General features: G+C 33.8%; 1 protein-coding gene across 3 annotated transcripts in view; it reads right to left on the reverse strand.

Moving 5' to 3' along the window:
- Positions 1 to 4590: 4590 nt before the first annotated feature.
- The window catches only part of LOC134708195 (basement membrane-specific heparan sulfate proteoglycan core protein-like), a 30816-nt gene continuing 7970 nt past the window's right edge, over positions 4591 to 27436 (reverse strand). For 2 of the 3 annotated variants that reach the window (XM_063568531.1, XM_063568534.1), the window contains 14 exons: positions 26934 to 27218; positions 25933 to 26244; positions 17512 to 17796; positions 16645 to 16956; positions 14765 to 15049; positions 13887 to 14198; positions 12565 to 12849; positions 11717 to 12028; positions 9600 to 9884; positions 8911 to 9219; positions 8278 to 8562; positions 6831 to 6955; positions 6216 to 6355; positions 4591 to 5266 (listed from right to left, as the gene is read on the reverse strand). In XM_063568531.1, coding sequence (XP_063424601.1) covers positions 4885 to 5266; positions 6216 to 6355; positions 6831 to 6955; positions 8278 to 8562; positions 8911 to 9219; positions 9600 to 9884; positions 11717 to 12028; positions 12565 to 12849; positions 13887 to 14198; positions 14765 to 15049; positions 16645 to 16956; positions 17512 to 17796; positions 25933 to 26244; positions 26934 to 27218 — 3914 coding nt within the window. In that variant the 3' untranslated portion in view covers positions 4591 to 4884. The remainder of the gene's footprint in view (positions 5267 to 6215; positions 6356 to 6830; positions 6956 to 8277; positions 8563 to 8910; positions 9220 to 9599; positions 9885 to 11716; positions 12029 to 12564; positions 12850 to 13886; positions 14199 to 14764; positions 15050 to 16644; positions 16957 to 17511; positions 17797 to 25932; positions 26245 to 26933; positions 27219 to 27436) is intronic. The other variant, XM_063568533.1, reaches the window with a different exon arrangement.

The raw sequence follows: 27436 nt of genomic DNA on the forward strand, positions 1-27436 counted from the left end.
TGATCTCAGGTGCTCAGGAAGGGTAAGCAGATCCTGATCCACACATTGAGATTTGTGTCTCGTCACATTTAAATTGCTTAATTTTAAATCAGTGGCAAGATGGTATAAAGGTCGTATCCCCCCCCTTTGATGACAATGTTTTCGCAAAAAGAATATGAACAAAACAATGACACCAAGTCTTCAATCCCCTTTTCTTCGAACCCTTGATCCACCATATTTGTGACCTTGAATTATTTGTGAATAACTTTATTTTGTGTAACTATACGAAGATTATTAATTCAATATGTTTATACTATTAACAAGTCTTTCACAATTCAATCACAACAATCCATTTGAAGTAACACAAACCAACTACTTTGGTCTACTTTTTAAATTGTTATTTGGATGGAGAGTTGTCTCATTGGCACTCACACCACATCTTCCTATATCTATTAAAAATGTATTACTCAATAATGGTATTGACGGGTCAGTACGATATAGAGCGTTACGTGTATTGCAGAGTAGGACGTTGAACCCCATATATGGATCCATACTGGGTCAAAGTACATAGTTGTGGATCAAAATTGTTGGCGTGATTTCTAACGATTTTATTGTATGTACAGTCGATACATACGTTTTGGCTTGTATTATATTCTCCCTTGGGTTTATATAATCCGTTTATCCTATTTCGACTCTTTGAAATTCGAGAATCTATCCTAAATTGAGGTAAATCATAAAGCCTTCAAAATACTGTTCGATCCCCAACATCACTGAAGTTACATCCAGCTCCTTTGCTCTAACAGGGATGATCTGAGACGGATCATCCCTAACATATCACTCAAGTTTGAGTTTCTTTGTTATGCATGGTTTCCTTTGTTCTGTAACATTTTGGTGGGAATGTCAAATCCACTATAAAACTTTGTCGCAATTTGGTATCAAATTAATATACAGATCCATTTTTTTTTTACATCTTGTGATCAATTTTTTATTTGGCAATCGTCAATGGTAGTCAGCAGAGTTTAAGAACAACAGTTGTTCGGCCTATTAGTCAAATGCGTTTTGTTGTGATGTTTTGGATGGAAACGTTTTTTGGAAGGCCATATAATTTACCTCAATTTATGAAAGACTCTTGAATTTTAAAGAGTCGAATTAAAAAAGATGAACGAATTATATAAATTCGAAGAAAAATTTGATACAAGCATAAACGAAAACTAGAGGCTCTTAAGAGACTGTGTCGCTCACCTTGGTCTATGTGAATATTAAACAATGGACACAGATGGATTCATGACAAAATTATGTTTCGGTGATTGTGATGTGTTTGTAGATCTTAGTTTACTAAACATTCTTGCTGCTTACAATTATCTCTTTCTAGAACAGTAGTTTCTGCGGAAAATGTTAGTGAAAATCTACAAATTTTATGAAAATTGTTAAAAATTGCCTATGAAGGGCAATAACTCCTTAGGGGGTCAATTGACTATTTTGGTCATGTTGACTTATTTTAGTTCTTACTTTGCTGTACGTTATTGCTGTTTACAGTTGATCTCTATCTATAATAATATTCCCGATAATAGCAAAAAAACTATCAAAATTTTCTCAACATTACCAATTCAGGGGCAGCAACCTAACAACCGATTATCCGATTCATATGAAAATTCGAGGGCAGATAGATCTTGACCTGATCACCAATTTTACTTCCTGTCTGATTTGCTCCTAATGCTTTGGTTTTTGAGTTATAAGCCAAAAACTGCATTTTACCCCCATGTTCTATTTTTAGCCATGGTGGCCATCTTGGTTTGTTGGCCGAGTTACCGGACACATTTTTAAACTAGATATCCCAATATTGATTATGGCCAAGTTTGGTTTAATTCGGCCAAGTAGTTTCAGAGGAGAAGATTTTTCTAAAAGATTACTAAGATTTACGAAAAATGGTTAAAAATTGACTATAAAGGCAAGTGGTCAACTGACCATTTTGGTTATGTTGACTTATTTGTATATCTTACTTTGCTGAACATTATTGTTGTTTACAGTTTATCTCTATCTATAATAATTTTCAAGATAATAACCAAAAACAGCAAAAATTCCTTAAAATTACCAATTTAGGGGCAGTAACGCAACAACGGAATATCCGATTCATCTGAAAATTTCAGGGCAGATAGATCTTAACCTGATAAACAATTTTATCCCCCTGTAAAATCACTCTAAATGCTTTGGTTTTTGAGTTATAAGCCAAAAACTGAATTTTACACCTATGTTCTATTTTTAGCCATGGTGGCCATCTTGATTGGTTGGCCAGGTCACCGGACACATTTTTTAAACTAGATACCACAATGATGATTCTGGCCAAGTGGGGTTAAATTTGGCCCAGTAGTTTCAGAGAAGATTTTTGTAAAAGTTAACGCAGGACGGCGACGGACGCAGGACGCCAAGTGATGAGAAAAGCTCACTTGGGCCAGGTGAGCTAAAAATGTAAACAAGTCTAAATTGAAAACAACGATCAAACATTGTTGCGCAAGATAAAAACCGCAATTTTCATAAATGTGCACGCAAAACAACTTTCTTGGTAAAGGGGCCTTAATACAGCAAAAAAAACACACTTTATTGAAAGACCAAAACAGTGAAAAAGTATATTTTAACAAAACGAATTTGACTAACAGGTCGAATTACGGATGTTCTTAAACACTGCTAAATAAATTGATCACCAGATCAGATTAATTTGAAAAAGTAAATTGACCATGCCTGAGGGGACAGAGCCAAATAATCTCCATGGAAATAAAATATTCGAATATCACTGATCTACATTTTGTACCACTATGGATTCATCAAAGACTTGACATAATCATCTTATACAGGTAAACTAAGGAAAGGTTGCACTCAATAGATCAAAACAGAGGGCGGGTCAAATGATCTCCATGGAAATGAGATGTGCCAATGTTGTCTGCTCTATGGTCGGGTTGTTCTCTTTGGCACATTCCCCATTTCCATTCTCAATTTTATTACAATTGCATACCAAATATCATTCACTAGTGGTTCACCATAAACTTGACAGTTACTAACTAATACATGGCAACAACTCCCGTCAAGGCGACAAAAAAGAGAAGTGAAATACATTAAAGGGCCACAACTCCTATAAGTTGTCAAACATTGTTGATGTTACTAGTAAATTGCAGATGGTAGATCACACATTTAGAGCATATCTACCCCGGCAAGATTTGTTCTATTACTATTTTCAAGACGCGAAAAAACTTTAAAAACAATGTACTTCATGTCCTATTTTAGCCATGGCGCGCAGGCAGCGTCATAGGATACATTTTGTTAACCAGGAAAAGTGCACAAATACCCAACATAATTGTGGACAAGTTTTGTTAAACTTTTACACTAAAAACTGCAAGGCCAAATTTAATAACGTTGACAGACGAAGGATGCCAATTGATGACCCAAGCTTATCATCTTTTAATACCTGCATCATCCAACTTTAATCCAAATATTTCAGAGGAAATTTGACATATTTAACGTGTATTGAACGCTCAAAAAAGAATTGATCCACTAAAATGATTTTATATTCTTATATTTGACAAAAACAATGAAAGAGGTAACAATTATTTGAAGTGACATGATTTTTATTGTAGATTATATTTAATGAAATTGAAGTGAGATATAAAACTACAGGGGATTCGTATGACCAAGGTGTTTATGCTACTCGTTTAAGTCTTCACAGCATACGAATACGCATCTAGATTTAACCCTCACGGTGGTGGACTGTCGCCGGTAATTTTTATAAATTGTTAACCGTTTGGTTAATTGGTTTGAAACATCATCTTTATAGTTCTTGTGGTTTGTCTAATCACAGTTGGATTATATATAATGAGGAGTCAATACGCAGGTTTGTCAGTCTAAATGGTGGATGTGCTTAAATGAAGTCTATGACACACCTTCTCCAAAATGAATGTCTAATTGACAGATGACCAGAACACAATGCACTTCCGCTCAGATATATGTGATATTCACAATTAATGATCAAGAATAGGAGATTGTCATTAAAATTATTAACTTTTGTAAGAAAGTGGCGAAACATACCAAAGGAGCATTCAAAACCATTCGTCAAAAGTAAACTAACAAAAAAAGATTACAAGACAAACAGCAGTACACAAAACACAACACAGAAATAAACCAAACACTTCATAGAAATAATTAATGACCGAAGAGTAACATTCGTTCTTATGTTGTACTGTTATACCGTGGTCTCAGGTTAGGGGGAGGGTTGGGATCGCAAACATGTTTAACCCCGCCACATTATTTATGTATGTGCCTGTCCCAAGTCAGGAGCCTGTATATTCAGTGGTTGTCGTTTGTTTGTGTGTTACACATTTGTTTTTCGTTCATTTTTTTTTACATAAATAAGACCGTTAGTTTTCTCGTTTGCATTGCTTTATACATGGTCTTATCGGTGCCTTTTATAGCTGACTATGCGGTATGGGCTTTGCTCTTTGTTGAAGGCCGTACGGTGACATATAGTTGTTAATGTCTGTGTCATTTTGGTCTTTTGTTGATCATAACACATTTTTTTTATATTGTAATATAAACAAACATATTTAAATAAAATTAAGACCAAACTTTCCTTGAGCATTTTATTTTTGACAACTTTATAATTTAAGTTCTCATAATTTCAAAAAACATAGCACTTTAGAGGATATATAAACTAAAGTTAAAATATTAATCTAACATGTATAAGGAATAGCCATTAGCTAAAAATATAATTAAATAAATGTCAAATATATGATGCAATGTTTAACAAAAAGTCCATTTTTTCAGTACAATGAGCATTCACATCAAATGGTGGTGACATTTGATTACAAAAAGTTTATGAATGATAGTTGCTGGTCATCAATGTTTATGTCAAGGTGGTTTTCAATTACAGGTCGGACTTTGATTGAGATTTCTACAGAACGATCTACGACGTCTGAGTACAAATGTGTAGGTCAGTTCTGGGTAGGTTCCATCTCTGCAAGGGTATGTCATTTCACGTCGCACAGCACATCTGCTCACAATTTCGTACTCGTCATGTTCATAGAAGATGGACATATCAATTGATGGTCTGGAGGCGAATCCTGGGAAATATTTGTCTAACATGACCTTGTCGTAGGACCATGACAAAAATTTAAAGGTGCACTCGTATACTTCTCCAGATTTTTCTTGACAATCAGTTGAAATGAGTGGTCCTTGTGGACAATATGTTACGTCACCATTTTTCATTACAATCACTTTGGTATGGAAGTCGGATTCATATTTGCTGTAAAAGAAAAAAAATCAAAAGGTTTTTAAGGCTTCGAAAAATTATGATCACATAAACATGAAAAATTATTTTAGAATTCCTTTCTTTTAAACTTTTGGAAGAATACTTTTGGAAGAAAGCAGTGAGCTTAAAATTACAAGCTGAACTAAAAAGCAACATTTGTATTTTTCATATAAGGATACTGTGACGTTTATTCTACAATTCTGAGAAACCAGCATCTTTTATTTTAAATTCTTTGAGTATACATAAGACTAATTACTGGGATGTAGTGAACAGAAAACTAGTAGTTTGCTTTAACAGAATATGAAAAAGGTCACAAAATAAATACTGTAAATTAAGAAATTATAGTAGGCAATGTTTGTCACCGTGCAATATTTGAAGAATGTCGAAGATTAATTATTACGATTCCTTAAACAGATATATTTATATATTATGAATATTACCATGTACACAATTGTTACGATATAAAATAATATTACACAAATAAAAGTCTGAGCTAGAAGGATACTAGTAACTCGAACTTCTTGTAGTTGTTAAAGGTACAATGCTTAATTTGAGACGCCTGACGCGCGTTTCGTCTATAAGACTCATTTGTGACGCTCAGTCTGCTCAGTCTCTGCCTCCGATCAAAATAGAAAACCAAACAAGTGTAAAGTTTAAAGAGTAGAGGATAAAAAATTCCCCAAAAGTAGTGCAAAATACGGCTTATGTAATCTATGTCTGGGATAAGAAAATCTGAAGTTATTATGAATAAAAATATGCTGAAATATGCCAGCAACTGCCACCCGAGGACTCAGCGATTGCATCATTCAGGTTTTTTTTTAATAAAACTGCCACCCGAGGACTCATTGATGGCATCATACAGTATTTTGTCCTGGTAATTATCTCACTGACGACTGCCCTAAATCTATTTTTATCAATGCCTGCATATTTTAATGAAACTTACTGTCCTAGAAGAACAATGTCTGGTATCCAGATTTCTGATGATGGAAGACTAATTCTGGGTTGTCCTTTTGGCCAGGTCAGTCTGGGGTCATTCCAGTTCATACACTGCATTGACTGGAGTACAAATCTCTTCTTACCATCCTAAAGAAGAGATAAAAACATTTTCAATAAGTCCAATGCAGAATAAGGGCCAACTGAAGGACGCCTCTGGGTGTGGGAATTTCTCGCTACATTGAAGACCTGTTGATGACCTTCAGAAGTTCTGATGTTGTTTTTTTCTATGGTCGTCGGTTGTTGTCTCGTTAACAAATTCCCCATTTCCATTCTCAATTTTAGAATAAGAATTGTTGTCAATGATTTGTTTTTGGGGTTTAAAAAAAATAATAAAATTTTTACTGAAATATATATGAAATGTTCGCAACCAACATGGGTGATTTAAAACGAGGTACATGATAACTAAAATGATATTCAGTTTGTTTAATATCTTGGAAAAGAAACATTCCTTTTTCCTTCATTTAATTTTGAATCCAGCAATTAAAAACATGCCCATCCCTTATGCAGTTAATGTGGAAGTTTATAAACATAAAATATATAAATATAATTGAGGTTTACTTACAAATTCAAAGATTTGTTGTGGGATTAGAGAGTGTGTGAGGTTGTTGACTGGATCTACTGGGCGAACAAGTTTGTTATAGTCTTTAAGGACATAGGTAATAATGTTGTATTCCAACCATGGTTTCTCTGTAATCAAAAGTTATCAATTTATTATCACATTTTAAACATTTACTTTTCTTTGATAGTTTAAAATGTTTTAACCATATGAAGAAAAAAACCTATGGTACTCTAAAGTAAAATACATTATTTAGCACTCTACTTAGCTGTTGATAGTTTTCAGTTCAATATAAGTTGTTGAATGATGTTGATTTTGTATCGAAAGAAGTCGTCCTTTACCAATACCATATGGCAAATGATAGCTGTATTTAAAAAAAATCGAAGTACATGTATCTGGTATTTTTGTTTAGATTTAGAAACACGCAACTATGTGTTTACAACCTCAAAATGCACTTGTTAACTGTTTCACTCAATATAACTAAACCTGGAACTGTAAATATAGTTCTGGCATGAACTTTATACCGTACTAGAACACACCCGTGATATCGCGGATCTGTGACTGAATTAAAGAATATAACTATGCGTAAGGCCGTAAGCCTTATCTTAGTATTGGTAATGTCATATAAAGTCACGATTATAAGATGCAGTTTTCTCTGCTTTTAACATCTTTCTGTTTGAACCCGTCGACCTTGAACTTATCAATTATTGGCATTGCTAATTTTATTGCGAAAACAAAAGGGCCTGCATGAAAGGAGTACCTTTTAATCAACAGCATTGTCCTGTATGAGTTATAAATAAAGTTGAATTCATTGATTCGCTGTTTTACGTCATTCCGGCTAACAAATTGAAAACTGTACATACTGTACCTATACGCCTTATTTTCAGTCCAGATTTTTATTATTCGTATTGTCATCTTAGAAAGTCATACTGATTAAAATACTACATTCGGGAACAATGTGACAATGATTGAATTTAGTAGTGTCAACCCTGTGATTACGACACGTGTAAACAAAATCCTAAATACAGCGTTTGGTGGTGCGCCTGTCAGATGCGGAACGTACATATAAGATAATAGGTAACAGGTGAATATACTATTGGTATCGGTATCGGATTAGACCCGGAACTTCTTAATTATTGGCAATATTAATTATGTGGAAAACAAAAGGGTCTAGAGTGGTGTAATTTTTAATCAACAGCATTGTACTATATTAGTTATATATAAAGTTGAATTCTTTGATTCATAGTTTTTACGTGATGACGGCTGACAAATTGGACCTCGTAATTTTAGTATTATAGATATATATATATATGCCAGCCCTATCTATTTGAAAGAATAATCGTCGAAGCATTATTCCCGAAGCAATAAAACAGTCACAGGATTGAATTAACCAGATATGTATCGTTGAACCAAAAGCAAGCATATGCTGTTAGAAAATATAATAGCAGCTTACCCCTAACAGTAACAGTAATTGTATTTGTTGAAACTGTAGCAAATCCATCTGTGGCCTCACAAGTATAACTGCCACCATCGGAAAGTACAACATCTGTCATTGTTATGGAAGGAGAGTTATTCGAAGCACCGGTAATTCTAGTGTTGGCAGCAATATTAATCTGGACTGTATTTTTGTACCATTTAATTCCTGTAGCAGTTCCGGAAGTGACGACACAATTTAGAGTCACAGTTTCATCCTCCATTGGATTATAGAATGTTGTAGGTGCATTGACCGCCAATGGAGCTACAAAAGAAAATTCCATTTCTCTTATTTGTTTGAAACGCTTTGTTCTACAAATTCCAAACACAACAAATTCAAAAAAGTGATGTCAATTTACCATAAAGTAATGCTCCGCGCGTCCAAAGACAAAAGTTCAAAACATATTGTACAGAGTTGACTATTTGCAGAAGAAAAATGATGAATGAATTGAACAGTTTTAATTCAACGGTGTGTGTTTTTGTGTTTAATACACATGGTTTGTGTATGTTTATTTTCAACACTTGATTTGAGCGTTTTCTTTTTAATCAGTTGGTTTAACTATGTATTTTTAAAACAGTTGTTTTATGCGATTGTTTTAACATTCATACTTACATCTGACCGTCAATGGAAGGCTAACGGTCTGTGGGCCATTTAGTGTGTCTGGGTGGGTCACATCACAGAAGATTGTCTGTCCATTATTTACCATGGTTGGGGACCAGTTAAGTGTACCCACTGCTGTATATGACCTCGCGTTGGCATTAAACTGGGTATTCACCGACAGTTCCTGACTGAAAACTTGGTTGCCAATTCTCATAGACATAGATTGTGCAGGGAAGGCACCGATAGAAGTACATGTCCAGGTACCAGGTGTTCCGGCGGTCAGTGCCGTTGGACCAGTCAGTGTTGGCTGTGTTGGGGTGGCTGTAAAATGTGTTGTAGTTATTAAGTTAATGTTGCTTTCAATTTCATTTTATGTCAATTGTTTGTGAAATTTAAATAAATCAAAATCTTTAGCATAGCAATATTAAATCACGATAAAAAAAAATAATGATGAAACATGTTGAGGAAAAGCGATTGAGAAAACCAAACTACCTCACAAATACTTACCAGTTGAAAATTCCTGCTGTTACAAAACATATATATTGATTGTCGCTTGAATTATGACCAGTGGAAACATATGCCGCTGATATGCTACATTTTGTAATTGTTTTGGTGATTATAAATATAGTGCATATACCTAAAATCTTGCTCTTTTGCTCTTTCTAGAAGTTTAAAACAAGAATCTATATTTATAAACACACCTTTGGCAGTAACAGTGATGGTACTGGTGTTTCTAGTAACGCTGCCGTCTGTTGCTGAACAGATATAATTGCCAGTGTCAGTTAAGCGTACGTTACTGATGGTTAATGAGGGAGAACTAGCAAGTGCACCAGATAACCGGAAGTCGGAAGCCTTAATAACCATCTGCCCGTTCTTGTACCATGTGATTCCAGTAGCTGTTCCGGCTGTGATACGACATTCCAGTATGACGGTTTGACCAGTTGTTGGTTCGTACAGGTTCTGTGGTGCATTTACTGCCAATGGAGCTGGGAATAAAAATTAACATCATAAAACACTGAAAAACATCTGTATAAGATAGGTAAATCTAGCTGGGGGGAAAATGGTTAATTGTTGACCAATTGTTTTTAACTGAAAATATTTGATTAAAGGAATAAGATGCAATAATAAGGAAAAATTTGACTTTAAAAACGAAATAGAATTTGATATTTTATCATTTTATTTAGTTGGTTATTATCTTCCAAAACTATAACAATATTTAAAAATTTCCGTAAATGATTTTATTGCATGTACTATGCAACACAATAGAATACATTAACAAACTGACAATGGAGACCATCTATTTATTGTATAACCAGCACCAAAAACAAACTAACTAAATTTATAATATGTTACCCTATGTAAAAACAAAATACTAATACTATTACTAATACTATTAATCAATGCAAAAAAACAATTCTCATGCAAATACCTAAAATAATAATCATGCACTTCATTTTGTTCACAAACCCCCTATACCCTTAAATGAGGCTTCACTCCCATCTAAGCTAACAATTATTTGTTTTGGCAGTGGTATTTTAGCTCTTTTTCGACTTTTCGTCGAGTTTTATTATCACTGTTAGCATATTTTGCCTGTTTAAGGTTTTTAAATAAGACATTACTAGTAAATCATTTTCTTACTTACGAACCATGATAATGATAGGTGGCAATATAAAGCCTTTATGAAAGTCCATTTAACTTGCAAAACGAACACCATTAGAAAGTTCATTGAACAGTTAAATTGGCAAGTGTACACATACCATTAAGTATTAACAAACAATTCCTGAATAACACGTCGTGTTACGACATTGTGCGTAGCAAAACAAGGATATTTATGTTTGGGCAACTGACAATTCGTTCGAAAGTGTATGTCATATTTGATAAAAACTGCATCTACAAATTATATAAAAGCACAAGATATTTATCATAACACTAATGAACAGTTGAAAACAAATCATTAGTCTTCTATAATGGCGATGACTATTACGCTAACAAACTAGTCGCTACTTGCGCATGATATAGAAATAACAACGAAGACAATTATAGCTACAAACATAGCGTAGTACTAGATAATTCTAAAACACAAAATAACTAAACAGTTTGATCAATCAATTTTATTGAAATAACAAGATATATGCAAAGCAACACTTTAAGGCTAAAATAAATATGTATATTATATTAGTTTATTTTACACTTCTAGAATCATGAAAAGCCAGTATTAACCAATCAACTAATTGAGTAGGGTTATCTTCTGATGTGCTCCTATTTGGGTCAGCGTTAGAATTATTAAATCATTCATAAGTGAATTAATTTATAATTTCGTCTTGTATGAAAAGGTAATGAGCTCAAGTTTTGAATATTTTTTTCATACAGGACTTATCTTTAGGACCGTGTCACTAATGGTGTTTACTATTAAACGGTAAATTGATACGCGCAGTCTTTTTTGGACGTGCAATAATAAGAGCAAACACTCCATTCAAAGGAGGCAAACGATGGGCATTTCGATTGTTGAAACTACAAATCAGTTGGGAAGACATGAGGACGGATAACAGATTACTAAGTATTCAACATAAAAATTTAATTGATTGCTGTTTAATCAACATTAATTGACAAACGTTTCATGCATATTCAGGTAAATAAAAACAAAATCACCACCTAGTATATTTGTAAAACATAATACATTCAGATATACCAACTGACCAATAAACTTAAACAAAGCTAGTTAGAAAAGGCATGCATATACTTTATTGACAATATTAAAACACGTTTTTCGTCCCTGCACCAACGTTGTGTGTTCAAGCTGCGGTGACGTCATACTAACATCTTACAGTCAACGGTAAGCTAACAGTCTGGGGACTAGTAAGAGTTTGAGGATGGGTGACATCACAATACATCGTCTGTCCATTATTTCCCATATTAGGTGCCCAGTTAAGTGTTCCTACAACTCTGTAAGACCTCGAGTTGGCATCATACTGGGAGTTTATCGACAGAAGATTACTGGCGAAAACCTGGTTATTTATTCTCATAGACATGGTTTGGAGAGGAAAGCCTCCGATAGAAGTACATGTCCAGGTACCAGTTGTTCCCGATAGCAGTGATTGTGGACCAGTCAGTGTTGGCTGTGTTGGGGTGGCTGTAAAATGGGAATCCTTTGAGATATTATAACTACATTGCTGTTTGCACAAACGTTTATGAATGAAGAAAATAGCAAAAGAGTTAAAAGCATGAAATGATCTTAATTCGTGTGAAATGGCGTTGATTTCTTCAATTGGATGTGATGCGTTTTAAAAGTGGCAAAAATGGAAAATAAACTCATTAAGATACATAGAAAACTGAACGAAATGATATCTAGAAAGGTTTCCATTTCTCAACAGCTGGGTGTCTCTTAGTTATAGTTGTTATCTTTCTGAGAAATCATAATCATATACTACAGAAAGTCAACACCGTGACGTTGTGTGCTCATCTAATGGTTGTGGTTTGGGGTTTTGAATAATTGCAACAAGTAGCCAAATTAGCCTCATTTGTGGTACTTTGGACATCCAAAAAAAACAAAACGTTTATAGTGAGAAAAAAAGCGGTTTGTCTACTAAAATGGTGTTTTGCCTATACAGGGAAAGTTATTTGCCTATACAGGGAAAGTTAAGCAAGGGAAAATCCAATAAAACAAACCTTTGACCGATACAGTGATGATACTTGTGTTTCTAGTAACACTGCCATCTGTTGCTGAACATACGTAATTGCCGGCATCACTTAGTTGTACGTTGCTGATGGTCAATGTTGGAGTGTTGACACTTCCACCAGAATATTGATTATTGAAAGATATTACTACAGGTTGATTGTTCTTGTACCAAGTTATCCCAGTAGCAGTACCGGAAGTGACGACACATGTAAGGGCAATGGTCTGTCCAGTTGAAGGATCGTACAAGGTCTTTGGTGCGTTTACAGCCAGGGGAGCTGATAACAAATTTAAAGCCTTAAAGAATGTATCTTGAACACAAAAGTCACTTCTAGTTGACGATTAGTTAAAAGGCACATAGAAGTTTGATACGATATATGTTGTATGAATGTGACAAATTCACAAGTTATGAAAGAAAGTTATAAAAACAGAAACATTTGAGGAAACAGCTTATGCCAAAAAACAGCCGTCAATTCCAAATAGAGTGTTAAGTATATAAATATAAGGTGGTGTCTTGTTTCCACTTTTTAAAACATTTCACATTAATAACTTCGCAGAAAAAAAAATGCAATTTAAAAACCGTTTAAAATTAACTAATAATTTTTATGGAACTTTTTGCTACACAGATCGTAAATGACAAAACAAAAAACGTTATAAAAATATTAATAAGTTCATTTGAATAATGCAACAATAAAGTAAACTTGCATGAAACATCAAAATGAATAAAGCACAAATGCCATTTTCTAATATTGATAGCTAAAACTTGAAGCGTCATGCAGACCAAAATAGGAAAAAAAACAGGCAAGCTTTTCAAATTTGTGTTTGTTAAATATATGATAAAAAGTTAGTAAATCTGTATAAGGTATGGACTATTCAAGAAATGTCAACAATAATAGGCAGGTTATTTCATATATTGCCTCTGAAAGTACTTGGGCAGCGATGAAATGTATTAAGTAGCTGTTTAAAAATAACACAAGATATAGAAACAAAAACATAAAGCGAAATAAAAAATAAAGCAAAATGCATGCAGTACAAAACTGGAGATATCAGATTATGAAATATAGCATGCACCTTAAACTCAACAGACAAAACTCACAATAAACTATACAAGTTTAACTAGTTCTATGAGTAAGAGTTAACATGCAAATTCATCTAGAATGTAACCTCTCAAAGTTGTCCTTTATTTAACATGCTAATTCATCATCTGGAATGCAACCTCTGAAAGACATGCTATACTTATTTGATATGACATGCGCTACAACCAGTTTAGACCATACACCATCGATACATGTTTAAAGCCGAGTCCCATACTTACATCTTACAGTCAACGGTAAGCTAACAGTTTGGGGACTAGTAAGAGTTTGGGGATGGGTAACATCACAATACATCGTCTGTCCATTATTTCCCATATTTGGTGCCCAGTTTAGTGTTCCTACAACTCTGTAAGACCTCGAGTTGGCATCATACTGGGAGTTTATCGACAGAAGATTACTGGCGAAAACCTGGTTATTTATTCTCATAGACATGGTTTGGAGAGGAAAGCCTCCGATAGAAGTACATGTCCAGGTACCAGTTGTTCCCGATAGCAGTGATTGTGGACCAGTCAGTGTTGGCTGTGTTGGGGTGGCTGTAAAATTTTGAATCTTTTATGTCAGATCTTATGAATTCCATGCGAATAAAATGTATTAGGAGAGAAGGTTTCTTGTCATTTGAAGGTTTAATCTACTAAGTATTTTTATGGACAAAATTCAACTAAAATTTCCAAAAAAATTTACCGAAATTTGTAAGATTTAAAATGTTGGTATTAATACTGTTCTATTGAGGACACGATGTATTTTGAGAGAAAACAACTATGCAGGATGAATATAAGTAACAATATAGTATACCGCTGTTTGAAAGTCAGAATTCGATTGAAATGAAAGAAGTAGTTGAAAAGTGTATGCGAAATACTATGCTTAATCATAATCGTGATATTTTCTAAAGATTACAATTTCACCAACTACAGATATGAAATGAGAGTTGACATTTGATGTCATTTAAAGTTGGCATAACACATAATTAGATTAAGGTTATATAAACGATCCATATAAAAGTCGACAGATTGCAAATCAAACATCGACATTGAAATAGAATGTTCCTCTGCAGTTGAGGGATATCTTTAATTAGCAAGGGCCATACAAACACAAAACAAACCTTTGGGAGCTACAGTGATAGTATTTGTGTTGACAGTGACACTGCCATCTGTTGCTGAGCATACGTAATTTCCGGCATCAATAAGTTGTACGTTGCTTATGGTCAAGGAAGGAGTCTGAACACTTCCACCAGAATATCGATTATTGAAAGATATTATTACAGGTTGATTGTTCTTGTACCAAGTTATCCCAGTAGCAGTACCGGAAGTGACCACACATGTGAGGTCAATGGTCTGTCCAGTTGAAGGATCGTATAAGGTCTTTGGTGCGTTTACAGCCAGGGGAGCTGATAACAAATGTTTTTAAAACCTTTTTTTAATGAGAGCATCTATTGTATATACAGATATTTTTTTCACTTTCATTTGTTAAAATGTTTCGAGCTTTCACTTGTCCTTATAATGGGACAAATTCACAAATAAGCTATGAATTGGGTGGCACGCCAAAATGACGATAACTAAAATAGTATATATAACTTCTGAAAGGCGGTTATTGTCGAAAACATGATTCTTTAAAGTTTAAAATTAATTACTCGGTTCTTTCAAAATAGAGTTTACCCCTAAACAATTCGAAGAACGTTTAAAATTCAATCTCTATGCAGCTAATGATTAATTAATAAAATAAGTAAATTCATTAAGACGACTTCAAATTTTATAACGCTGAATCAGCATAATAGCCATGCAAACTAATCATTTCAAGAATATATGTTCCTGTCTAACTAAGAATAATAGTTTATATTTTGCTTAAAGGTGAGCATGCAGGAAAATATTTAAAACATGTATGCCTTTCGTTTTTCTTTACACTAGTGAAGTTAACATACGTTTACATATTAAATAAGGTTCGAGTATTTGGACTGTAGAAAGAGAAATCGGTTTAATTTCTGAAATTCAAAGGAAAACGATTAAAACGAAGGAATTTCAATCAAATATTTGCCGATGTGACAAATTATTTTACCGGACTCTTTCTATAGTTATTTTCAGAAAATTTCACGTCTGGTAAATTTATCTGCCACCTAGGTAAAAGTTATTGAGTATTATACTGCACAGTCGGTCATTGATGTAAAATGTCGTTTACCAACAGTTTACATATGAGGCAGCAGGTACGTATTCAATTAAATTTTAAATGTTGCAGATATAAACGAATGAAGACTTATTACATTCGAAAAACAAATTGTAATGTCAACGAGACAGAAACGGATAACATCATCTAGTACAATGTCGATCATGCAAGAATAAATGCAGAGATATGATAAAATTCCGCGACACGATACATTTCACCATCCTTTAAGATATACTTAATTGAAGATGTGTGATCACTAAAGAATCAACAAAAAACTATGAATATTTTTTTAATACTGACGTGTTACCATACTTGGGTCTACTAAGATAAAGCAACGGGACCCAATCAATTAGCTGTTGAAATTGAACACGATAAAACACAAACACTTTAACCTTGGTTTAAATAAAACTAGAAGCAAGCAGTTGAAAAAACAGAAGCACAAAACCCAGTAAATATATACATATCTAATATACGCAACATAGCAGAACACACGATAAATACGATATATTGCTAAAACAGACAACAAAGCAGAACACACGATAAATACGATATATTGCTAAAACAGACAACATAGCAGAACACACGATAAATACGATATATTGCTAACACAGACAACAAAGCAGAACACAAAATAAAAGCAGAGGTAAAACTAGTTCAATGAGACTAAAAGTTAACATGCAAACTCATTATGAAAAATCTTTAACTCATGCAAAAGTAGTTTTATTTGTCATGCGCTAAATTATGTTTTAATGCAAATATTAGTTATTTGAAGGCCTTCCCCATGCGATACCAACTGTGATTGCTCTAAAGTGACGTCATACTTACATCTTACAGTCAACGGTAAGCTAACAGTCTGGGGACTAGTAAGAGTTTGGGGATGGGTGACATCACAATACATCGTCTGTCCATTATTTCCCATATTAGGTGCCCAGTTTAGTGTTCCCACAACTCTGTAAGACCTCGAGTTGGCATCATACTGGGAGTTTATCGACAGAAGATTACTGGCGAAAACCTGGTTATTTATTCTCATGGACATGGTTTGAAGAGGAAAGCCTCCGATAGAAGTACATGTCCAGGTACCAGTTGTTCCCGATAGCAGCGATTGTGGACCAGTCAGTGTTGGCTGTGTTGGGGTGGCTGTAAATATTGGAATCCTTAATGACTGTCAGAGCATGAGATTTTTGTGATGAAACATCATTTAAAGAGCTAATATTTAGAAATATATAATTGTAACTACTACAGTATCTACTACCGGCATATGAAAAGGCGACATAATTTTAAGCCAAACGTTATGAACTTCATACCAACTTTATGTGCAAGGTTAAGATTTGCAGGAATTTTGCTCTATTGAATGCAGTTCGTATTTCAAAATTAACAAGCAGGATGCTAGAAAACTTTATAAAAATTGAAAACAAATTATATAGAATGTGTCTTAATGCGACAATAGATGGGTTTGTTGTTGTAATCTTCAAATTTAGAGTACATGTTCAGATTGGAGATAAATATTCGGGAGAAGCATACATTAAACATTTACAGAATACAGGCAAAAAAAAGGTAAAGATTATACCAGTTCCTCTCGTTAGTGATCCTTTGAAAATCTACAGATTGCAAATCAAACATTGACAGTGACAAAGCAGTTCATCTACAGGTTGTGATCCTTGTAATAAGCAGGGACAATAGAATAGAACAAACCTTTGGGAGCTACAGTGATGATACTTGTGTTTCTAGTAACACTGCCATCTGTAGCTGAACATACGTAATTGCCGGCATCGCTTAGTTGTACGTTGCTGATGCTCAAGGAAGGTGACTGGGGACTTCCACCAGAATATCGATTATTAAATGCTAGTACTAATAGCTGGTTATTTCTGTACCAACTAATACCAGTAGCTGTACCGGAAGTGACGACACATGTTAGTTCAATGGTCTGTCCAGTGGAAGGATCGTATAATGTCTTTGGTGCGTTAACCGCCAATGGAGCTGAGAATAAATTAGCAGACATAGTAATTGACAGGGGCAAGGATTATTTTCCATATAGTTACCTTGTTGCTGTCAAGGAACTCTGCATTCCTTTTTTCAGTCCTTCACAATCAATTATTTGCGAAAAATACAAATGCCTTCAAAAGTAGGAAATCTTAAATAAACTAAATTCGGCGTTGTTAACATACCTCGTAAAATGAATAATTTTAACTAGATTTTCTCGAGGCCAATTATTTAAATCTGAAATGGTCAAATGGATTTTTTAAAGTTAGAATGATATACTAGTAGGTTAATATGATATATGTAAATGTTCCCTTTAGATCAAACTGGAGATAATTTTTGATAAGTACGTGAATTAGAGAACGAACGGTTATTCAAACTATTAAATAACAGTCGTAGCATTACGATTACATCAAGTTATTGTAAGTATAAACGTTAAGCAAATAACAATAAATCATAATTATTATTTGAATAACAAGAACAAAAAGAAACACAACTCTAAGACGACACGAAGAGTGTATGTGTGGGAAAGATATTTTATCTGTGTGCAACGATTAACTTTGATATACTTGTTTTAATATCATTGATTTAAATTAACCGAATCATCTATTTCTTTTGTATTATTAGATAAGTAAACTTATCATAGATGGAAGCACATCTCTATTAACAAACCTAAATAAAAAATTATTCACACAGATAAAGATATATGACCCAACACCATAACAATTTTAAGACCTCAAAATATAAATTATTTTTCAGAAGATAGTGTCCCAAAATCCCAAAATTAACGTCCAGTCTATGTATAAATAAAGATGGACGTTGCCTGTTGACCTTAATCTGGCGAATGCTGCAAGTGGACATGGTTCGAAAGAAAAAGAGAACATCATACACCCGAACGTATTCCTCCTTTACATTTTACTTAGTGTAGTCTTTGAAATAATTCGCAAAATCAAAAGGAATATTTGTCTTTTCCAAATCGATTAAGTTCAAAAGTTAAATTTCATTATTACAAAAGGCTTAAACATAACGACCCCAAAATCAACGTCTACCTCGTATAGGATCAATTTCTAACATATTAAAATATTTAGATTTGAACAGGCCAACATCAAAATGATTATTAATTCAGCATTATTGATTATATCTAGCCCATTAAGAGTGTTTGTTGGTGAATATCTAGGTAAATATGCCATGTCAGAACGAGAACTAATTGCCAAAGTCAAGTCGGTCAACTGGCAAGTTTTGACGTTTCTTGAACACATTAAATCCATCGCTTTACAACACTGAGAAATTATATTTTAATCATTTTGGTATATACACATTTTTACACATAGTTAAGAGAATATATGTAACTATTTCGTTCATGACAGAGACTTTCAATGAACAGTTGTTTGCGAGTCTCTCAGTTAGTTTAAAATACCAAAAGTGTGCTGTTTTTTGGTATTTTAAACAAATTGGGAACACATTTTATTTGTTTCCGAGTGTTGCAAACGGTTCTTTTTGAGAAAAAGACTTTGAAATGTCCAAATTACAGTACAAGCATTAAATATTTTTTGACGTAACTATAATACTTAATTATTCGGGTTGGTCTTTTTATAGGATTTCGGACGTGCGTGCGTTAAAATACAATAAAAAGTAGTCAGTAGAAAAGTTATTAAGGGTACCAGAATTATAAGTAGAAACTTGACATATGAACAGCCATGATAACATCTAAATGCTATTAACCAGTAAACCTTATTTACTTTAATTCACAATATACATTCAAAGCCAACTAAATGTAAGGTAGGAAGCTCGCCGGATCACATTTAAACCATGAAATACTAGTAATTTTAACATATGTGCATTACACTGGTATTTACCATATTGTAAAAATTCTGCAATGAATGATCACGATGTTTAACACAGTATGGCAAATTTGATTTCAAAGATTAAATATTTTAAATTATGAAGTATAGCTATTTCCTTATTAAAGTACAGATGAACAACTTTAACGCCTTGGATAGAATTTAATCAACCAAACTGATGGATGGCGTGATTATATTGTCATGCAATAGACTTGGTTAAATAGTTTTATGTGTATAAAAATGTAGGTCATAAAAGGGCAAGATCTGGAAAGTCTATTTCGGGACACACGTTCAACCGGTCACATTTAATTCAAAATCATATTTGCTGAGAACTCACTCCTCCCAAATTTGCGACCACTAATGTCATTTCCAGTAACAATCGTTTTTTTTTTTTACTTTAATGGTTAGAAAGAATGACGAAATACTAAGGGATAAGAAAGATTGAAAAACTGTCGTTGGTTCTGACATGGTAAACATTTAAAGTGTAAAAAATGAAAGAAAGAAAACACCAATATTTTTTGAAGAATGTCAGCTTCATTAAACCCCAACCTCTTTTGGACTGACAACTTATGTTAAGAATAGATATTTTCTAATTCAGACGTTCGACCTTCAATGTAAATAAGCTCTATTTTAACGGCTAGAAGCAAACGAAATAAGTTGAATTGAAACAAATTTTATCCTGAGTATCATTTAATAGCGGAATGATATACTTCTACATGTTACAACAATAAATTAAATGTATAATGAAAATGTAAGTTAGCAAATATAGAAATATATTCGGAATAAACATAACATGTAAATATAGTATGAATAAATGTAACAATTGAATTATTTGCTCCTTAATGCTGGAAATCTGCATTTTTGATTTTGTTGATCAATTCGAAATACTTGATAATTATCAACTTTTGATATATTATAAAGACATTAAGCATTATGTTTTTCTCTTGTAAATGTCAACATAAAGTAAGTAAATAGTTGCGAGAAACCATTGATATGAACTGGAGATCAAGCTTAACGTTTCATTAATGTCAATGTTTAAACACAAGTTGGACTTTGATTGAGATTTCTGCAAAATGATCGTCGTCGTCGCAGAACAAATGTATATTTAAGTTCTGGGTAGGTTCCATCTCGGCAAGGATATGTCATCTCACGTCTTACGGCACATCTGCTGACAATTTCGTAATGATCGTGCTCAAGGTAAATAGACATGTCAATTGATGGATCCGATATTAAGCCAGGAAAATGCTTGTCCAGCATGACTTTGTCGTAAGACCAAGACAGGAAACGGAAGTCGCATTCATACACTTCCCCTGATTTCTCCTCGCAATTTGTTGCTGTGATTGGTCCTTGAGGGCAGTACACAACAGTTCCGTCTTTAGTAACGATTACCTTGGCTTCGAAGTCTGGTACGTATTTCCTGTAATAAATGATAAAAGAGTTTTGAAATATCTACATAATAGGCAGGGCGGTAGCCACTGAGTCTATGTTTATCACAGACCAGGACCACGTTAAGAGTTGCAATCTTAAATATTATACTTCTGTTGCCTTTATAGACAGTTTTATTTATATACTAGTAGTTTGAATAAAAATCAATTTTGCCAATCCTTCGATTAATTATAAAAAAAACTTGGTATTTATTTTTATTAACGTGAATGGAGCTATTTTCAGACTGGGTTTATCAAAACACACATAAACAGCCACTTTTTAAGTGTAAATGCAATTTATTAAAATTAAGAACAAATCAAGAATGAATTTCCAATCCGTACGAGAAACTAGTCACTCAATCAACTGCTCATCACCGCCAGATTTGTTGCTTTTATCAATCTAAAAATCTCATTGGAATTCAAATAGCTCTGAACTTTAAAATATCTAAATAAACTTACTGTCCAAACAGTACAACGTCTGGTAACCAGATGACCGATGAAGGGAGACTGATTCTAGGTTGTCCCTTAGGCCAGGTCAATCGTGGGTCTTTCCAACTCATACATTGCATAGCTTGTAGAACGAACTTCTTGCCCCCTTCCTGAAAATGGTTAAAACAAAACTTACTCGCATTATTCACAAATACATCAGTATAATACCAATCATTTAAACAACCAAGCATGTATTGCTTTGGGATTGAAAGTTGAAGGTTAATAAAAATTCAAATGGGTAATGGCTTATACAAAGGACGACACCAACAAAACATAAAACCTGAAAAGACGTGACTGAATTGGGGGACTGTGGTACGATTCTATATAGTGTGTATAAACATTTCCAATATACACGTTTTTAAACCATCATATACACTTCAAATGTAGATTTTTTGTGACTTGTTACTTTTTGAAACCCTTTTTATCAACATAATTGGTGAAAAAATATGTTTTTTGTATTTTGAAACCATTTTTGTTTAAACAATCGCCTTTTTTTTAAAATTCTTAACGTTTTACTTCCTACCCTCTTACTGACGACCTATGTTTTGCCGTGACAATATTTCATAAAATGTATTTTTGTAAAAAAAACTATAAATCTAATTTCAAACTTTACAAAGGAAAAGGAACCAATTTAGATGGTTCAGAAATTCTTATGTTTATGATCGCCCAAAAATATCCCATACGAAAATTTACATAGCTTATAATTCTCATTTGCTTTTAACATAACAGGAAGTCGTTAAAGTAGCGTCAAGTCTAATCCAATTACATAAAAAAACATTTTTAAAAGATGTAAAAAACAAATCGAAAGTAAATATTCAACATAAAAAGATGAGGCATGATTACCAATGAGACATCTCTCCACCAGATACGCAATGAAAAAGGCAGTGTTAGTAGTATAAGTAGGCGTTGGTTGGTGAAAGCTTAATTCGGTCAGCGACTTTTTCCATAAATAAATTTACAGTCTATGCATTTTATCTGCTCAAATAGAAACTTTCCCACTGTATATTGTTAGTAGACGAACAGGTACAAATGTACCCTACTTAAAAATATTTTATCAACTTGCATCGGGGTAAAACGAACTCAACTTTTTAATAAAGACATATGAATTGAAGTCTGTAGAGAGGTTGGTATCATAAAAAGCACAAAGCCGTGAAGCGTTATAAATGTAATGTATGTCTCGCTCAATCATCAAATATTAATTGTAAATGGTATTTAACGGAATTTGATTACTAGTATTATATTAAACATTTGCACCAAACTGTCTCTTAATACACTTTCAATGTTCTCATTGTGAGCAAACAAGTACATTTTTCTAATATAAATTTAATATCAAATGAATGGGTAAAAGCCAATGTCTTTTTACATCTCTTATGTAAGGTTATTTTTTCCACTACTATGTTATGATATAACTGACCATTAGACGAATATCAAACCGTATATAATGCGATGCGATATAAGTGAACACCAGACGACGATCATCCAGACATCAAAATGACAAAAAGTACACATCGACAGATCTCCAAAATACGCAACAAGGCCAGCGGCGAATGATATTTAATACACACCGACAGTCCATCGGAAAGGCCTGCAACACGATTTTTGTAGCCCAACACAGTCCTTAAACAGACCACATTTACAACCACAGCCTTTCACGATGAAATCTACTAACCAATGGTTGGGCTTCACATTATACCACCAAGACCATCGTACAGCTTTCAAAAATCATATAACTACCTACCATCGTGTAGTTTTCCACATTACACACATACACGACCAGGTGTGCGTCTCACATTATATAACATCAAAAGAGCGATTGTATCTAGCTTTCCACATTGCAGGACAACATACACATGTTCGACTATGAACAACTCAATACTTAAAATTATTAAAGTTTAAAAAGGACTTCGAAAAATCTTATGCATTTAAAGAAACAAGACGCCGCAAAATGTAAATAAATTAAGGCATCAATAGTATACCGGTGTTAAAAGATCATGAATTGATTCACACAACATAAATCAGAATTACAAAATAAAACCGAAGGTAACCCATAAACTAAAAGAGGAAAACAAACAAACAGAAACACTGAAGTGAACGTAATAAAAATAACACCCAAATAACTCTTTAACTTACATAGAAATGAATATTTGATAACAATTGCCACATTCTCGACTTGGTACAGGACATTTCAAGAAAATTGGTGGATTGAACCAGACTAGCAAAACATCCCGCTTTATGACAATGTTAAACAATATTGCTGAAATGACCACACTATGGGACAGAAATACAGCTCACAAACGAACGGTCGTTCACAGAGAAACCCACATAAAAATGATATAATAGTTGCACAATATGCAAACTGCAGAACAACGAATAAATGTGAATGAGAAACGGTTATAAATACAGACGACGAAAACTTGGTTGACATAACTAAGACAGACACTGTTAATAAACTACAAGATGTCAACAGGTTTTAGGACGAAACGTGACTAAGTTAATTGATCTTAATTTGCTGTTAACTAAATATTAATTTCACTTACAAATTCAAATATCTCTCTAGGGATGAGAGAGTGTGTGACGTTGTTGACTGGATCTATGGGACGGACTAGTTTGTTATAGCCATCAAGGACATAGGTAATGATGTCATACTCCAACCAAGGTCTTTCTGTAAGGGGTAAAACATCAAATACAATATACAGAATGCAATATGTCCTTTTGAATATGTTTTGTATTGGTAAATTTTAAATAAAGTAAATTTAATACTGGAATTTAGGTATTTAACTAAAGTGTGCATTTTTTTCGAAATTCGTAAAAAGAAAATTTGATACTGAAATTACAGAAAATTAACATCGTTGTTGACAACAAAATGATCTTCTTAAATAACCTAATTGACTAATTTTAAGAATAAAAATATTTATACAACAATAAACAATTTTGTTTTTTTAAATACAATAATTTTACATTACAAACATAAACTAGTTGGATTATCTTACCTCTAACAGTTACAGTAATTGAGTTTGTTCTGACTGTAGCAGATCCATCTGTGGCTTCACATATATAATTACCACCGTCAGCAATTTCTACATCAGTGATGGTTAATGATGGAGAGTTAGGTAAACCTCCAGAAAACCGTTGATTGGCGCCCACAGTTAATCGATTATTGTTTTTGTACCAGTTTATTCCTGTGGCTGTCCCGGTGGTAACTATACAGTTCAATGTGACATCTTCCTCCTCCTCGGGATTGTAGAATGTTGTAGGTGCGGTTACTGCCAAGGGAGCTGTAAATAAGCGCGTCGAACATCAAGATCAATATTCTGACAATTTGTCTTCGATTTAAATCTAAATTCAGTTTAATTTAAAATTATCTTTTAAAAAGTTTAAAACTGGGAACTTTTCGTTATCAAGGACAGCTGTTGCGTGCCTTTCCGTTTTGTGGACAAAAATGGGAACGCGGGTCATTCTTTGATAATTAAATCGCGTAATCGCGTTGGCGTAGATTTGTTTTGGTTTTACAAATATCACCAGTATCGAAGTGATTCGGAGGTCAAGAAATAAAACCAGAATGTTGGACACGAAGTTTGGAATTCCCCTCTGTTTATAATGGTGTAAACGAACCAACAGCCAAATATATTAATTGACAAAAGACAGCTTCATTGCCTCTATTGGATGTTATACTATAAATGTGAACACTATTCTACATCAGTATATATTTTATGTAAACGGCCAATCTATAACTAGGTGCTGAAATTGTCTATTGAAACTAGCGCTAGGTTAGGACAAGACTGGGAAACCTTTTATTTAATGTCCAAGTTCCTCTTGAAAATCATAAATATTTCAAACCTTGTGTTAAATATCGATGTTAAATAAGAAGACATGTATTCAAGAAGTTTCAAGTAAGTAATGAACGAAAATTAGAAACAATGTTAATTTTTGTTATCGAGTAAGGAAGCCATGTCTGGATTCCAATAGGTCTCATAGATTGTGAAAACCCATTACAGGTTCAAACGATTGTTTAAAAATGTAAAAGACCTAATGGAAATCAAAATAAGTTATTTCAGTTATAGGGATTTATTTTTGTGCACAGCAAATCAGCACCCACTGTGTGTCTCAACAGCTTTTTAAGTAACAAAAACGGCATGGATGTTGATATTTAAAAGACATCTTTTTATGTAAACGTTGCATTCCTTTTATATTAAGATAACATGAACACGATTTTCCAAAGAGTTCGTAAAAAGCATAAAAAAGTACGACTTCTTCATAAAAAATAGTGCCTTTTTATATGCAAGATTTCGTGAACGAACGATAGAAAAATGAATAATTTCAGACTAAATAGAGTAAATGGTGATAAATAGTACACAATAGTGAAACAAGTGCTGGGTACTCACATCTGACTGTTAATGGTAAGCTGACGGTCTGTGGTGACGTCAATGTTTCTGGGTGGGTTACGTCACAGAAGAGCGTCTGTCCATTGTGTCCCATGTTGAGTACCTTGTTCAATGTTCCCACTACTGTGTAGGTCCTCAAGTTTGAATTATACTGGGAGTTTATGGAGAGTTCATTACTGTTGACGACCACATTGTTAATTCTCATGGACATGGTTTGGAGAGGAAAGCCTCCGATAGAAGTACAGGTCCAGGTACCAGAGGAACCAGCTGTCATTGAGGTTGGACCAACCAGGGTTGGCTGTGTTGGAGATGCTATTAAAACAAATTGCACAAGTTAAGTTTGCAGTAAAACACGTCATAACTTGTAAATCTATTTTGAACTAAGATTTTTTCCACGGACACTCTAAACAAAATGGAATTAGAAAATAAAACACAATAAACATGATAATAAATATGTATCAGAAGATGGACTGCGAGTTCTTCTCACAAATACATTTATCAGTAAACATAATGTAGGTGGACAATGAACTTGAAAACTTCTCACATTGTAATGCAGAATCGGTAATTAGATACAAAATTTCAGTAAAATCAAATCCGAAGATCTTGAGAAAAATGCAACGAACTTTGCATTCATTATCATTTAAATGTCAGAATAAATAAGGCAGCAACCATTTGAATTTCGGGGGGAGGGGGGGCTATGAATTTTTTTTCTAGGCAAACTTTATTTTTCGCCTTCAGCGAAAAATAATAATTTTTTTTGGCGACAAGTCGAAAACAATTTTTTTCTTTCAATTTTAGCATTGCATATAGTGGCAGCTAAAGGTAAAACAAACAATTTTTTTTTCTCGGGGTCAAAATCAAATTATTTTTTTCTCCAAAAACTGGAAACAAAACTTTTTTTTCCAAAAAAAAAACCCATAGCTCCCCCCCCCCCCCCCCCCCCCCCCCCCCCGATAGTGTTCGAGGAAAACGCCAACTTTAAATTAAATTACTGTACAAACCTCTTGGTGTTACAGTAATGGTACTTGTATTTCTCGTTACAGATGCATCGGAAGCTGAACATATGTAATTGCCAGTATCACTTGTTTGTACGTTGCTGATGGTCATCGAAGGTGATCCAGGACTGGCGCCAGATAATCTTGAATTAGCATTAAGGTTTAACAGTTGGTTGTCCTTGTACCAGGTGATCGATGTGGCCGTTCCAGATGTCACCTGACATGTCAAGGTGATAGTTTGTCCTGTTGTAGGTTCGTACAGTGTTCTTGGTGCATTCACTGCCAGTGGAGCTGAAATGATAACATACAAAAAGATGTTCAATCTGCACACATAAGTAAAATGAAGTCATATTAGAACATACCAATGGATAGGTGTCCCCAAATACGATATAATCTTGCATATTTACCTGACGATATCGGGATATCGGTATTTAGTCGGATCTTAACATGTACGTATGATTTGTTACAAACCGGTATTTTTAAAAATAAACAAACAAATGTCGAACTAT

This window comes from Mytilus trossulus, chromosome 2 (assembly GCF_036588685.1).
Source record: "Mytilus trossulus isolate FHL-02 chromosome 2, PNRI_Mtr1.1.1.hap1, whole genome shotgun sequence".
Lineage (NCBI taxonomy): Eukaryota > Metazoa > Mollusca > Bivalvia > Mytilida > Mytilidae > Mytilus > Mytilus trossulus.